The sequence below is a fragment of the Salvia hispanica genome, chromosome 2 (genome assembly GCF_029641045.1).
Source record: "Salvia hispanica isolate PSC_SH4W2 chromosome 2, Shi_PSC_v1, whole genome shotgun sequence".
NCBI classification, from domain to species: Eukaryota; Viridiplantae; Streptophyta; class Magnoliopsida; order Lamiales; family Lamiaceae; genus Salvia; species Salvia hispanica.
Window position 1 is genome coordinate 18,113,501 of NC_142693.1, and position 15,615 is coordinate 18,129,115.

Sequence of the window (15,615 nt, forward strand, 5' to 3'; positions counted from 1 at the left end):
GATAAATTACACCAATAGATGATAAAATTGAAATCATACAACCCATGGTGATCAAAACCCAAGATTTTAGCTTCGTTGGTTGTATATATTATTTTGGATCTTTTTATAGTTGTATGATTAAGACATACTCTCTCCGTCCCATAAAATTTGAGACAAAACTTTTGGGCACGAAGTTTAAGAATTTATATCATATAAATAAGAGAGATGAAAAAAGTAGGAAAGATAAAGAGAGTAAAGTAAATGATGGAAAAAAAAAAAAGTGATTAGATGTTGTCTTTTGCTAAAAATGGAAATGACTCAATTTTGTTGGGACGGACTAAAAAGAAATACGACTCAATTTTTTTGGGACGGAGGGAGTAATTTTTAGGTATTAAAAATTATTGCTAACTAAATATTAAAAAATCTTAATATATTTGAAGTGAAAGAGAAAAATTTAAAAATTAATAGATATTTGTGGGGCGAATGTAATTCCAAATATTTATGGGAGGTATACTGTAAATTCTCCCGCTAATAAATATGTGTAGTCTTAGGGTAGATTGACAGTATACGTGGTTGTATAGGACACTTTTAGGCGTAGTATTCCCTCCGTCCCAAGGAAGATGACCCTTTCTTGGACGACACGAGATTTTATACAACTTTATTTTGTGTGTTAAGTGGAGAGAGTAAAGTAAGAGAGAGAGAATAAAGTAGAGATAAAGGGGTTTCCATTTTAAGCAATGAGTCATCTTGATTGGGACAAACTAAAAAGGAAAGTGGGTCATCTTCAATGGGATGGAGGGAGTAATATACTTTATCCTTACATCTGATCTATCATTACATTGACTGACAAGCACTTGTATCAATGGTAGTCGGTAGATTATGTGGCATAACAATAGATTTTCAGTGACGTTTTCAAGTGACATAAAAGACCAATTTTCTAGTAGCTGAGTTATTTTTTTCCTCGCCTTTTAGTGTTTTTCACTTGTGTGGTAAAGAAAGACATATACCACAAAAATTCCGTCATTCAAATGTGATTTTCGCATAACTGTTTTCGCTACCCAATCGGGTGGAATGTGGTGACAAAGTCACCCGGACAGGTAGATGTCAACAAATTTGTGTGGTTCTCCCTGCCTAGTGAAATGTGACAAGTTTATCGGGCCATGTAAAACTTAGTTCACATTAAAAACTCCTCGTTCTTGCTCCAAATTTTGTCTTTAGCCCGTTTCGCGCCTTAATTCTTGACCTATAATCAAGCATGCAGTGTAATTCACTATAAGATTAAAGAACATTATCTTGTTTCTGCAGAAACCAATGGAAATAATACAATACTTATACAAGGAAAGAAAGATGATAATACGGCAAAAGTTATCATCTTCATTGCTGTCAAAGTTAGGAGGAGAATCGAAGCGCAGTGAAGCTGTGTAGATAATGTCTAAAACAGTTAATGAGGAAAGGGACGATTGATTCAAATTCCGAACCACGAGATTCATCGTTGATCATAAAATTCTAACAATATTATTCATTGTATTTGAGCGTTGAATTGGTCTTGTAGAGAAAGTTAAGAGCATTTGATGGAGATTAAGCGAGTGAGGCTGGATATTACCTTACCTTTCTTCTCCGCTTCTGCATTTGTCTTTGTCCATTTCCACTCTTGTCTTATTCCTGTGGTCATGGCCCTGTAAACACTCTCATTTACTGTCTTCTTCTTTGTGTAGGGCACCACACAAGTGGGTGAAAATTTAAAACTTTTCTGCTATTGTTTTGTTTTAATCTTTATTCCTAGTATTATTGTATTTGAATTTTCTTTATTCATTTGACACTCTTAGTTAAATATTCTTTCCGTTCTAACATATATAGTTGGATTTTTTATTTTTTTTTGGCAAAGAGATTTAAGAAAAATACTTCTTCCGTTATGCAACAGTGGAATCATTTTGACATTTTGATAGTATATTCTACTCCCTCCATTCTATAGTAATAAAGTCATTTTGCCATTTTGGTACGTTCCATAGTAATAGAGTCATTTCCCTTTTTAGTAAAAGTCAACACATTTTTCCACACCTACTTTACTCTCTTACTTTTTTCTCTCTTCATCTCTCTACCTTTTTCATTTTCCACTTTATTCTCCCTTTACTTAACTCACCTAACACGATTTTTCTTAATCTTCGTGCCGAAAAGAAATGCCTATATTACTATGGAACAGAGGGAATATAATAATGGAGTCATTTCTTTTTCTAGTAATATACTCCATTACTTATCTCTTATTTTACTTTCTTTTCATCTCTCTACCTTTTTTCATTTTTAATTATATTTTTCTTTTACTTTACTCACTTAACACAATTTTTTTTCTTAAATCGCGTGCCGAAAAGAAACGCATCCACTACTATGGAACGAAGGGACTATATTTCTTCCATAAGAAAAAAGAGAAAATGAAAATAAGGTTTGAAAGAGAAAATATGTTAATTGTTACTCCCTCCGTCCCATAAGTTTTGTCATACTTTGACCGGATACGAGTTTTAAGAAATATAACGGAAAGTAACTTAAAAAAGTTAGTGCAGAATGGGTCTTACTTTTATATATTAGTTTTACAATAAAATGGATCAGGAATGAGATAGCGGAATATGAGGTTCACTACCAAAAATGGTAAAGAGCGAAATGTAACAAATTTTGTGGGACGGACGGAAATGAAAATATGTGACAAAATTTAAGGGACGTAGCGAGTATTTCTTTTGTCCATAAAAAATAGTCTCATGATTTTATTTCAGTTTGTCCATCAAAATTAGTCTCACAATAAAAATTAAAAAAATCCTAATTTGTTACCCTTTTTTTATCCTTCTTTCTCCTATTTTATCCATATTTTCTCTTTTTGTTCTAATTTACTCATTTTATCTATTTATCTCTCATGCTTTACCAATTTTCCATAAAAATTTGTGTCAACTACCAATGAGACTATTTTGATGGAGTGAGGAATTGTCATATATAGAAATGATTCAACTAAGGTGGAACGTCCTAAAGTGGAAAAACGACTCAACTATGGTGGAGTAAGTATATATTTATGTCTTTTTTATTGTATTTTAATTTTTTAACTCTTAATATATAACTTAATTAAGTTATTCTACTTATATCCTATTTCTTTTGTTTTATATAAATTTAATGGAAATAAAAATAGAAATGAATATTTTATATAGTTGAATAAATTCTAAAAATATAAAATGGGACAGTTTCATTTCATTACTACTTTTTATATAGAAGTGGAGTCCACCTACACTAACTCCAAATTTTTTTATTATAAATATAAATTGATATTTTATATGTTTAGAATATATTCAAATCTATAAAAAAAATCAATATATATAAATAAAAAATATATATTTTATTAAAAAAATTGAGTGAGATAAGAAAGGATTAACTACTAAGATCTTAGATGACCAAATCAAGCTGACTAAGTCTTCCATGTTCATCAGTATATGAAAATTCCACAAAATAATACTCCCTCCGTCCCATATTTGGAGTCACTTATTGTTATGGCTCGGATTTTAAGAAAAAAGATGTAGTGTGTAATAAATGAAGTGAGATAGTGGAGTGTGTAATAAATGAAGTGAGATGGTAGAGTGTGTAATAAATGAAGTGAGATGGTAGAGTTGGTTGAAGGTGGGTCCCTTTTGACTTTTGATTTTTGTTTTAGTTTATTTTAATGTAGATAATGGCATTTGGATGTAATTTTGATGAAGAATGGGGTAAAATTGTATGACCAAATATGGAAAATTCTAAAAGTGACTCTTAAATTGGGACGGACTTTTATGGCAAAAAGTGACTCTTAATCTGGGACGGAGGGAGTAAATGTGAAAGGAGGACATAAGTGGGAACACTTGAAATGGAAAAGTGATGTATTTTGATGCTAGTTATGTACCATCAACTACCACTCCTCCGTTTCACAGTAATGGAGTTATTTTACTATTTTGGTATGTTTTATAGTAGTTGAGTCATTTCTCTCTTTAGTAAAAGTCAATATATTTCTTCTCACTTACTTACTCTATCTTACTTTATTCTCTTTTTATCTTTCTATCTTTTTCAATTACTATTTTATTCTTCATTCACTTAATCCAATTAACATAATTTTTTTTAATCTCCATGCTAGAAAGAAATGCATCTTAATTTTTTTTTTAATCATCATAAAAAAATATCTTAAACCATATAAAAAATATCTTAAACCATTAATTAATTTGATAACATTTTGTATCATATTCAAATATTTTGTAAAGCACTGATTCACTTTCTTGCATGAACTGATACTGTCGAAGCATGCAACAACAAACGTCATTCTCATTCATATTGAAGTTCACTACATTTATGTTGATTATTATCCTATTGATATGTTGTTATATGAGATTTAATAATATTCTTATTTATTTCCAACTGATACAGGTATACGGGCCAACTGATATGTGCTTATGCGAGACTGATATGAATGAAAAATATTTCGGCATAACTGATAATCCCTCCGTCACAAGATATTAGACCTCTTTCTTTTTTCGCACTCATTTTTGAAAAATAATATATAATACTCCCCCCATCCCACAAAAGATGTCACACTTTCCTTTTTAGTTTGTCCCACAAAAGATGTTACATTTTCTTTTTTGGAAAAAGTTCTCTCTCACATGCAGGGGCGGAGGGAGGGTGGGGCCAGGGGGGCCCATGGTCCCCCCACCAATTCTTAAAAAACCTAGGGGTATTTTAGTAATTTCACTATAATTATAATTTATATTATATATAATATTAGATATAGGTTTCAGAATCTTCGTTCCTCTTAATTTTATATATATAAATATTAGTGATATATAAGTTTACCTTCCTCTTAATTTATATATATATAATATTAGTGATAGGTTTCAAAAAATTAGATATAGGTTTCAGAATCTTCGTTCCTCTTAATTTATATATATAAATATTAGTGATAGGTTTACCTTCCTCTTAATTTATATATATATAATATTAGTGATAGGTTTCAAAAAATTTATACGAATCGTTGCTCTTAATTTCTCCTTCAGCCGTTCCAATTCTGAAATTGGTTATTTAGAATTAGGTATATTTCAAAACTCAAATATAATTTAATTGATTTTTCTACATGGTTGTATTTTTGTTTGGTTGCAATAATAATTCAAAGGGGGAGAAAGAAGATAGGTATGTAATTCAATGCTATGGTTGTTCTGATGTTGGAATTTTTTAACCCCAATTCTTTATTTGATGTGTATGTGTTAATAGGTTTATACTATTTGATTTGTGAGTGTGAGTCCCAATGTTATTTCTAAATTATTGTTTGTAATGACAACTTTTTAGATGTGATATTTTGGTTACTCTTTATTCTTTTAGTTGTAAAGTATAAGATGAACTTTATTATGTTTTGTGTAATTGTTTATATTTTTGTGTAATGATTTATATTCTTTTACTAATTATTGTTGACTATTTTTGTAGATATATGGATCGTTATTTCAAGAAACTTTCTTCCGTTGATTCTTCATCAGTTGAACCTTCACTTCTTCAACCTCAAGAATCATCCAATGAAAATAAAAATAAGGTTGATTTAGAGAATCTCCCAAGTGATCCAGGAGAACGACCTGATATAATGAGTTATCCACCAAATTTAATAGAACAAGTTCGCAGAGCTTACTTACTTAAAGGTCCGTGTCAACCACGTAATCATGATTTTCGTCCTACAGTAGATGGAAATCGAAAACGTAAATTTGTCTCACATTGGTTTGATGAATTTAAGGATTGGTTGGAATATAGTGTTACGAAGGAAGCAGCTTTTTGTTTATATTGCTATCTTTTTTCAAGACTCCACGGAAATGGACAAGACGCTTTTGTATCAGGGGGATTTACGGTCTGACGCAAGAAAGAAAGATTAAGAGATCATGTTGGAAACCATAAAAGTGCTCATAACAGGTGTAGATTAGCATGTGAGGATTTGATGAATCAAGCCCAACACATTGAGGTCTCTTTAGCAAAACAGTCAACACAGTCTAAGCTTGATTACCGCCTGCGATTAAATGCAACGATTATTTCTCTTCGTTATCTTATAATGCAAGGATTGCCTTTCCGCGGTCATGATGAGTCAGAAGAATCATTAAATCAAGGTAATTTTCTTGAGTTCTTGAAAGTTATTTCTTCTTGCAATGAAGAGATAGCTAGTGTTGTGCTAAAAAATGCTCCGGAAAATCTCAAACTTACATCACCAGATATTCAGAGAGATATTATAAATGCATTTGCTGTTGAGACAACAAAAGCTATTGTACATGATATGGGAAATGAATTTTTCTCTATATTAGTCGATGAGTGTCGAGATGTATCTGTCAAAGAGCAAATGGGTGTTGTAGTACGATATGTGGACAAGTATGGATGTGTTATAGAACGTTTTCTTGGTGTTGTTCATGTTAGTGATACAGCTGCAACCTCACTTGAGAAAGCACTTGATTATTTGTTATCTACTTATGATTTAAGTATATCTAGTTTGAGAGGTCAAGGATATGATGGCGCAAGCAATATGAGAGGAGAATTCAATGGATTGAAGAGTTTGATACTCAAGAGAAATTCTAGTGCTTATTATGTACATTGCTTCGCTCATCAGCTTCAGCTCACAATTGTTGCTGTTGCTAAAAAACATAAAATTGTCGGGTCTTTTTATAATTCTATCTCTCGTTTGTGTAATACTGTTGGAGGTTCTTGTAAGCGCAGAGATATACTTCGGGAGAAACAGAGAGAGAATATTATTAAAGAGATTGCAAGTGATGAAATAAGCACGGGAAGAGGACTAAATCAAGAAATGTCATTGAAGCGACCTGGAGATACTCGTTGGAGTTCACATTACGGTACTCTTGTCAGCTTGATACATTTATATTCTTCTATTGTTGATGTTCTTGAGTATGTTGGGGAGGATGGTCATGACGATTCAATAAGGGCTGAAGCTGATGATGTGTTAGAAATTATAAATAGTTTTGAGTTTGTCTTTGTGTTACATCTGATGAAGCAAATCTTGGGAATTACACATGAACTCTCTCAAGTGCTACAAAAGAAAGATCAAGACATTGTTAATGCGATGAATCTTGTCAAGGTAGCAAAATCACGTCTGCAAATAATGAGGGAAAAAGATTGGGATATATTGCTTGCTGATGTTTCTAGGTTTTGTAGCAAATATGATCTGGATGTGCTTGACATGGAAGATGAGTTTGTAGCTCGAAAAAAAGGAAGACGTAGAGCTGAGAAAATGAAGAATCTCCACTATTATCGAGTTGAGCTCTTTTGTTCTGTTATTGACTTGCAAGCTCAGGAGTTGAATCAACGTTTTAATGAAGTCAACACAGACTTAGTTTTATGCATGTCATGTTTTGATCCTAGGGATTCATTTTCTGCATTTGATTTGGAGAAGCTGCTTCGTCTTGCACGGTATTATCCTTCTGAATTTTCTGAAGTTGCTTTGTCTGAGCTTGAAAATCAACTTGAGAACTTTATTTTCGATGTGCGCATAGATGAAAAGTTTTCACAAATATCAGGAATCAGTGGTCTTGCTCAAAAGATGGTTTCTACAAGGAAACATGAAGTTTTTCCAATGGTTTATTTATTAGTTAAGCTGTCATTGATTTTACCAGTTGCCACTGCATCAGTAGAAAGAGCCTTTTCAGCAATGAAGATCATCAAGACTTCTCTACGTAATAGCATGGGAGACCAACTATTGAATGATTGCTTAGTTCCTTACATTGAAAAGGATGTGTTTGTTAAAGTTACTAATGAAACTATTATGCAGCGATTTCAGAAGATGAAGAATAGAAGACAAATGTTATGATGTGATTGCATTTAAATTTTACATTTTGAACCTTATAATTTAATTATGTAATTATTTTTTGAAGTTTAATTTTGGACCCCCCACTATGAAATCTCTGGCTCCGCCACTGCTCACATGAATATAAAAATTATATTTTCTCTCTCCATTTAACACACAAAACAAACCTCCTAAAATTCCGTGTCGTCCCACAAATATGACATCTTTTGTGGGACGGAGTGGAGAGAGAGTACAGTAAGAGAGAGAATTATGTAGATGAGAGTCTTTTCTACATAATTCTTTTTCTTATTTTACTTTTTCTCCACTCCAACTATTTTATATTATTTTTCTAAACGAGTGCGAAAAAGAAAAGGGTCTAATATCTTGGGACGAAGGGAGTTTCTTGATACCCTGACCGAGCGAGGAAGGGAGTACGAGGTAATTCTACGAGGGGATCTAACCGAATTGCATATGTTCAAATTATAAATTTGATAACAATTTGTATCATGTTCATATATATTCCAAAAATAGTCATAATTTATATTAACTGTTGCAGTATTGAATATATCAGTTTCTAATACAAAACATATCAGTTTTACGATACAATATTACAATATATTTTCAAATTTATCGATCGGAACGTATTTAATTAGGATCTTGTTAGATTTCTTATAAAATTATCTTTATTTTGATATTTTTTTTAAAAAAATTATTGAAAATATATAACTACGTAAAAAGTTCAAAATTTTAAAAATATTGTATGATGGGATAAGGTAGATAGCTAACCATATACTACTATTTCATTTTAATGCAAGATGAGAAATTGTATTTATAAAAAGATGAGATAAGATTTACTCTAAAAATGACGTTATTCACACTTTTTTAAGACCCCGCCTCTATCAACCATGTAATATCTTTTATATCATCAAAAAATTATATCAAAATTCATAATTTGATCCTCTATAAATAGAGATTACATTTACTACAATTTTGCACACCAAAAAAAATTGAGTTCACCGTAAAGATGTGGGAGATTCCAAACCTAATAATCCTCCTTCTTCTTCTTCTTCCATTGCACATTTACGTAGCCACGTCCCAGCCAATTTGCGGCGTTAGCGGCGAGACATTCGCAAACAACAGCAGCTACGAGGCCAACCTCAACACCCTCATCGCCTCCCTCTCCTCTGGCGGCATAGGCAGCAGGCGATTCCTCAACACCTCTGTCGGCAACAGCCCCGACACCGTCAACGCCGTCGTCGTCTGCAGAGGAAACATCTCGCTCCCTTCTTGCCGCAAATGCGTCGCCGCCGCAGCTCCAGCAACTGGAAAGAAGCCGTCTTCTGGAACGAAACGTGCACGTTCAAGTACTCCCACAAACCCATATCCGGAGTCCTAAACATCCAGTCATTTCCTCACCTTCCAAGCAAGAAGATCTTGCTGGAGAGCTTCAGTCGATTCGCGACCATCCCATGCGCCGGTAACAGTACTACTAATGGAACTGGTGACGGTACTACTAGTAAAAGTGGTGTCGATTCGCCGGCAGACACAGTACCATCCACAAAAGGTCCTTTTTCTGTCACTTTCTGACTTTTGATTTGAGTGTCAGCAAGTGAAGTTTGTTTTACTAATTTGCAGGAACGAGTGTGGATACAACGCGTATCATTGATTCAGTTATCAGTTCCGTAGGTGCGACGGTACTACTAGTTGTGGTTGGCGTCTTATTTAAAAGGAGAAAAGAGAAGCAGAAGGCGAAGACGAATTTTGAGATTAAAAATGAAGTAAATGTCGGTTCCGTATCCACGCGCTAGCCTCGTTTTGTGTTTCGAGTGGGGTGTAGCTTTCCACTGCAATTGTTAGCACAGCATCACGGGTCGTCACGGGTTGTGTTTGTGATTTACATTTTACACTATACCATTGTGGTTTATGGGCATCCTCTCCCTCATAGAGGATAAGTTGTGCTTGAGATGTTGAAAATTCATGTATATTGAATGAATATGCAAGTGTGTTTTAATACTAAAACTATCGGTACCAATCTTTATCTAAATAAGGTGTGTTCCTTTTTGGCCTGTTCTAAAATAGTATAAATGATCACCTATAACATTGCTTACTATATACTCCCATCGCTCAATGGTAATAGAGACATTTTTTTCGTCACACAATTTTTGTGTCAAGTGAGTTAAGTAAAAAAAGAATAAAATAAGAAATGGAAAGGGTAGAGAGATGAAGAGTGAATAAAGTAAAAAATTACTTCCTCCGTCCGCCATTAAATATCCCATTTTTCCTTTTTTGTCCTTCTGCCAATAAATGTTTCATTTCACTTTTACCATATTTAGTAGGTGGACCATATATTCCACTAACTCATTTCATTCACATTTTATTATAAAATTAATATATAAAAGTATGTTCCACATTTCACCAACTTTTCTACCCACTTTACTTCATAAAGTCAAATAATTTCTTAAAACTCGTGCCGGTCAAATATGAGACATTAATGACGGACAGAGGGAGTATAAAATAAGAGAGAAAAAATATGTTGACTTTTACTATAAAAGAAATAACTCCACTATAATAGAATATACCAAAATGACTCTATTACTATGGAACGAATGAAGTAATTATTAGTTCACCAGTAAGAAACCAATATAGATCAATCTCAAAAAGAAAATGAATGTGGAAATACTCTACTAAATAAATTTGAATGTGGATGCTAGAATTCTCACCAATAAATTACAGCCACCTCATAATTGAGTCATTTTTCCATTTCGAAAAGTTCCCTCGTAGTTGAGTCATTTTCATATATAGTACTCCCTCCGTCCCATAAAAGTTAAGTCGTATTCCTTTTTAGTCCGTCCCAACAAAGTTGAGTCATTTCCTTTTTTAACAAAAAACAAAACATCTAATCACTCTTACTGTATTCCATCATTTACTTTACTCTCTCTTATCTTTCCTACTTTTTTCATCTCTCCTATTTATTTAATATAAATTCTTAATCTCCGTGCCCAAAAGTTTTGTCTCAACTTTTATGGGACGGAGGGAGTAACTTTTTCCTCTTTCTTATTTTACTCTCTCTGACTTTATTCACTTTTTACATTATTCTCTCTACCTTTTCTCTTTCTTACTTTTTTTATCTATTTATTTAACACACTCAACATTCATTTCTTAAACTCCGTGCTGAAAAGTTCCGCCTCAACTATGAGGGAACGGATGGAGTAGTATTTTATACTCCCTTCATCCATGGTTTAAAGTCTCATTTTAACTCATTAGGGATTTTAAGATATGTGAAGAAAAATGAGTAGAAAATTATAATGGAACGTGAATCTCACTTTATATATTAATTTTATAATAGAATGTGAGTGTATTGAATTAGTGGAAGATGGAGTTCATTTAGTAAAATGAAAAAAGTAAATGTAGATATTATTTCGTGGATGGAGGGAGTTTTAATAAGGTTTTATTTTTGTGAAGCTGCATCGTCCAGCCCAGATGGACACATTTTGGGCCTAGCGATTTCAGTAGCCCAGATGCAAATAAGTATATTTCTCTTATTGCCTAAAAAAAAGTTGTACTACTGTCCTCCTATTAAAAACGGCCCAAAAAAAAATCTCTTAAGTGTGATACATTACATTAATAAAGTTTAAATTTAATTGTATACAACAAAGTGGCTGTAGTTTAGTGGTAAGAATTCCACGTTGTGGCCGTGGAGACCTGGGCTCGAATCCCAGCAGCCACATTTCTTTTGTTATTGAGAGTCACCATCTGGCATTCTGGCTATATTTACTTATTCTTTTTATATATTTATTAATTATTAATAAATAAATGTAAAGAAAGAGTTAAATGATTACAAACCACCAAATAGTTGGAGAGTTTCATGTCAACATTTGACGTGTCAATAAATAAATATTCGAGAAAAATAAAATTGACAATGGCAATTTATGGGACGTAGGTGGTAGGGCTAGATCAATAAAAAGACGACAATATGGTAAATTGGTACTAGTAAAATCAATATTGCAGTTATCTGATCGTAGAATATAAAGCAAAAGGCGTTTTTTCTAGATAAGTATGACTAGAATCATTTGTCGCCGCGTGTGCATATAGTATTTCGCACTAAACACTTACCTAAAATTTGAATTGATAGATTACTGAATTTCTCGATTCAATGCGTTTCTTTTCAGTAATACTATTTTTAGTTAAATAGGCCCTAAGTTTCTGTTAGTTCACCATGAATATCTCATATCTCATATTGTTATTTGATTATTCGCTAAATGACTAATTTTAGTGTTACTTTATTTATTTCATAAAATAAAAAGTTTGAGAATAATAAAGATTTCAATGCAAAAATAATAAAGTGTGAGAGATAGAAAAAAAGTGATTAAGATATTATTAGTAAAAAAAACACCAAAAACCGAAACTGGACATTACTTTTGAATGGGCAAAAATGTAAATGTGGTCAATTTTTTAATGAAGTAGTATTATTTTTAGTATATAGGCATGACATTTTATTAGATCATTTTACTACGTGTTTTACTATTACTATGAAAATAATTCCCCTTTTACATGATTTAAAGTCTCGTTATAGGTAAGTGTTTTAAGAACAACTATGAAAGGAAAACTGATGAAAAAAATTAATACTATGTAGTAATTCTCATTTCATATATCAATTTTATAAGGAAATACGAGTATATTGATTTAATGAAGTATGATGCCATTTATTCAAAATGGAAATAAATAAATAGATATTTAAATCATGGACATCTATACGGAGGATGGAGTATACTAGTTAGTATTACCTCCGTCCCTCAAATTTTGACATTGTTTACTATTTCGGTACGTCCCTAAAAATTTGACACAATTCATTTTTTACCATTTTTGGTAGTGGACCTCGTATTCCACTAATTCATTCCTACTCATATTTTATTATAAAACTAATACTTTAAAAATAGACCCACATCATACCAACTTTTTCAACTCACTTTCTATTATATTTCTTAAAACCCGTGCCAAGTCAAAATGTGTCAAAATTTTGAGGACAGAGGTAGAGCCGTAGAGGTAGCTACCTAAAAGTGAAGCTTACATTTTACTAATTTTTTTTCGCTCAGTTTTTCATCACATTTTCAGAAACACGGTGTCAGCACCAAAATGGGACACTTAATCACTTGAATGGAGTAAAATTTAATTTATGAATACATAGACAGTCTCTTAATTTGTTAGTACGCATAATTCCAAATTCCGGTACCACTTTTAACCTGCAATCCTTATTCCAGAATTAGAGTTTTTCTTAATCTTTCGCTATTTCTAACTGAAATTGTGTAGATTCCAGCAAATCATTCATCATCTCCAGATTGCCAATTTCCTATAAATTCAAGGTTTTGAGAATCCAAAATTTCAGAAAAAAAAAATGAAACATACATTATTCCTCAAATGTCTGTTCCTTCTCACCATCTTGTCTTCCACCTCGTCTAAATCTGGCGTTGAAACATCCAACACAGTTGAAGGGATCGGCATTCGGTCCGCGGCAGTCGCAGCCTTGTCATCCCTCGCCGCCGCCATCTCCAGCGCGGGAGGCGTCGGCGGCGGGGGGCTGTTCATACCCATCCTGACCATCGTCGGCGGCCACGACGTGAAAACAGCGTCCACATATTCAGCTTTCATGGTAACGGGCGGCTCTGTTGCCAACGTGGCGGCCTACACTCTGTGGAGGAGCGGCGGCGCCAGGCGGCTGATTGACTGCGAGATGGCGCTGCTGTGCCAGCCGTGGCTGCTGCTGGGCGTGAGCTGCGGGGTGGTGCTCAATGTGGTGTTCCCGGAGTGGCTGATCATGCTCATGTTTGTGGTCTTCGTCGCTGGATGCACCTTCAAGACGTGCAGGTCGGGGGCTGCGTGCTGGAGGTTGGAATCGCGCGGGTTTAGAGAGGAAACGAAGAACGGTACTGGTGAAAGTACGAAAATGCCCCTGTTGCGCGCTACTGCGGATCAAGTCGAAGACGAGGTGCGGACTCCATGGGTGTCCATTGGGATGTTGGTCCTCATCTGGTTTTCCTTCTTTGCTCTGTATCTCCTTCGCGGAAACCACTACGGACATGTACGCTTAACTACAAACTTTTTTTTATCTCTACTAATTTAATCGATCCTCTAAGATCCAGCGACTTCGTTGGTCACGCCTGGCCCCTTCACTAGGCCATTTTTTATGGACCAAACAAGAGAATCACTAAACAAATTAGTCTGTTAGGAGGAGGAATCAATTTAGTCTATATACACCCCACTACTTGCTTGTTACAATTGATATGGGATATTAAAATCCGTCGCAATCGGCCCTTCTTCAGAGCCAACGTCCTAGTTGGTCACGGCTAGTTATTTGCTAAGCCAACACTTTGCCTTGTTGGTCAATACTGTTTTTTTATCAGGCCACCACTATGATTTGACTCCCAAAATCATTGTTGGTAATGGCGTTGGTCACGGTTGTCATCCGCAAGCCACTATTTCGAGTAATTTTGGCTATCAACAAAAGTATCAATAATATTATACCTTAAACAAAAGAACTCATTCCATGATACTAGCCTATTAGGTCGAGTTCCTTTAGTCTATAAATCTCTCATCAGTTGTCCTTCACAATCGATATGGAGCATCAAAGTCCGTAACACAAACACTCCAAGCGGAGCCAATGCCCTCATTGACGACGACGGGATCTTTCCCCATGCCACTAGAGTTGGTTCTCATATGTCATGATTCGTTTCTTCCTCAAGCCATCACTCTAAGTCGTCGAACATCTCAATGGAAGCATCAATGTCAAACCAAACATGAAAATTCATCCCAAAAAACTAACATATAAAGAGAATTCATTTTATCTATAAACTCCACATTTTTGCTTTACCCAACCAATATGGGGTATTATGAGTTGCTGGTTTTTGCAGGGTATCATTGAGATAGAGGCTTGTCGAACAGGGTACTGGATAATCTCATCGATGCAAATTCCTCTTGCCATTTTCTTCACTTCATGGATCCTCTTCCGCAGAAAGAGTCCTACAAATAGTACTATTGCTTCAACTCAGCAGGTATCTCAACGAACATTGACTGCAATCTGTTCTCTTCTCTGCTACTACAATTTAACTATCTCTCTTGATGACAAAAGGAAAACGGAGGGCGAACGAGAAGGCGGCCATCCAGCGAACTCGTGTTCCCGATAATGGCCCTACTAGCCGGCCTTCTTGGTGGAGTTTTCGGAATCGGAGGTGGAATGCTCATAAGCCCAATTCTCCTTCAAATGGGAATTGAGCCTCAAGTAAGTAGTTAATTACTAGCATTGGTTCAACTGAGTCATGTTATCTGACTAGTTTACACCATTAAACTTGCGTTGTTGCGTAGGTGACAGCAGCGACGTGTTCTTTCATGGTACTCGTGTCATCGAGCATGTCCGCGCTCCAGTACTTGCTGTTGGGAATGAAGCAGATCTATGCTGCTCTAACGTATGCAGCCGTCTGCTTCGTTGCCTCACTTGTTGGACTGACCGTGATACGAAAGGCGATACTTAGACACGGCCGCCCCTCCATCATCGTCTTCTCTGTGGCGACGGTGATGGCTCTGAGCATTGTTTTGATGACTAGCTTTGGAGCTATAGATGTGTGGAGAAGTTACACAACTGGCCAGAACATGGGCTTCAAGAACCCATGCTGACTTGTCTCCCCTAGCTTCTTACATCTCTGCTTTTTTGAGTTTTGACTATTTTGAAGAGTCATGTAGTAATAATATATTGCCTTTACAACAATGTGTTACTATATATGCCTATATGTTTACCCAAATAAAAAAAAAAAACTGCTTTGCGTTGGCTTCGAAAT

At 34.6% G+C, this 15,615-nt stretch overlaps 1 protein-coding gene, 1 long non-coding RNA gene, 1 other non-coding gene and 1 pseudogene across 3 annotated transcripts; all 4 read left to right on the plus strand.

Moving 5' to 3' along the window:
* The first annotated feature begins 5,449 nt into the window (after nucleotides 1-5,449).
* LOC148931717 (uncharacterized) lies at nucleotides 5,450-7,813 on the plus strand (annotated as a pseudogene).
* Nucleotides 7,814-9,112: 1,299 nt separating this feature from the next.
* LOC125202687 (uncharacterized) lies at nucleotides 9,113-9,808 on the plus strand. Its single transcript, XR_016136033.1, has 2 exons — nucleotides 9,113-9,353; nucleotides 9,425-9,808. It is a non-coding gene; the product is annotated as an uncharacterized LOC125202687 (long non-coding RNA).
* Nucleotides 9,809-11,444: 1,636 nt separating this feature from the next.
* On the plus strand, nucleotides 11,445-11,516 carry TRNAH-GUG (transfer RNA histidin (anticodon GUG)). The gene has a single exon. It is a non-coding gene; the product is annotated as a tRNA-His (tRNA).
* Nucleotides 11,517-13,014: 1,498 nt separating this feature from the next.
* On the plus strand, nucleotides 13,015-15,580 carry LOC125202747 (sulfite exporter TauE/SafE family protein 2-like). Its single transcript, XM_048101195.2, has 4 exons — nucleotides 13,015-13,865; nucleotides 14,695-14,835; nucleotides 14,913-15,062; nucleotides 15,146-15,580. Exons 1-4 carry the CDS (start codon nucleotides 13,182-13,184, stop codon nucleotides 15,452-15,454), a joined length of 1,284 nt encoding a protein of 427 aa, XP_047957152.2. The 5' UTR covers nucleotides 13,015-13,181; the 3' UTR covers nucleotides 15,455-15,580.
* Nucleotides 15,581-15,615: the final 35 nt, after the last annotated feature.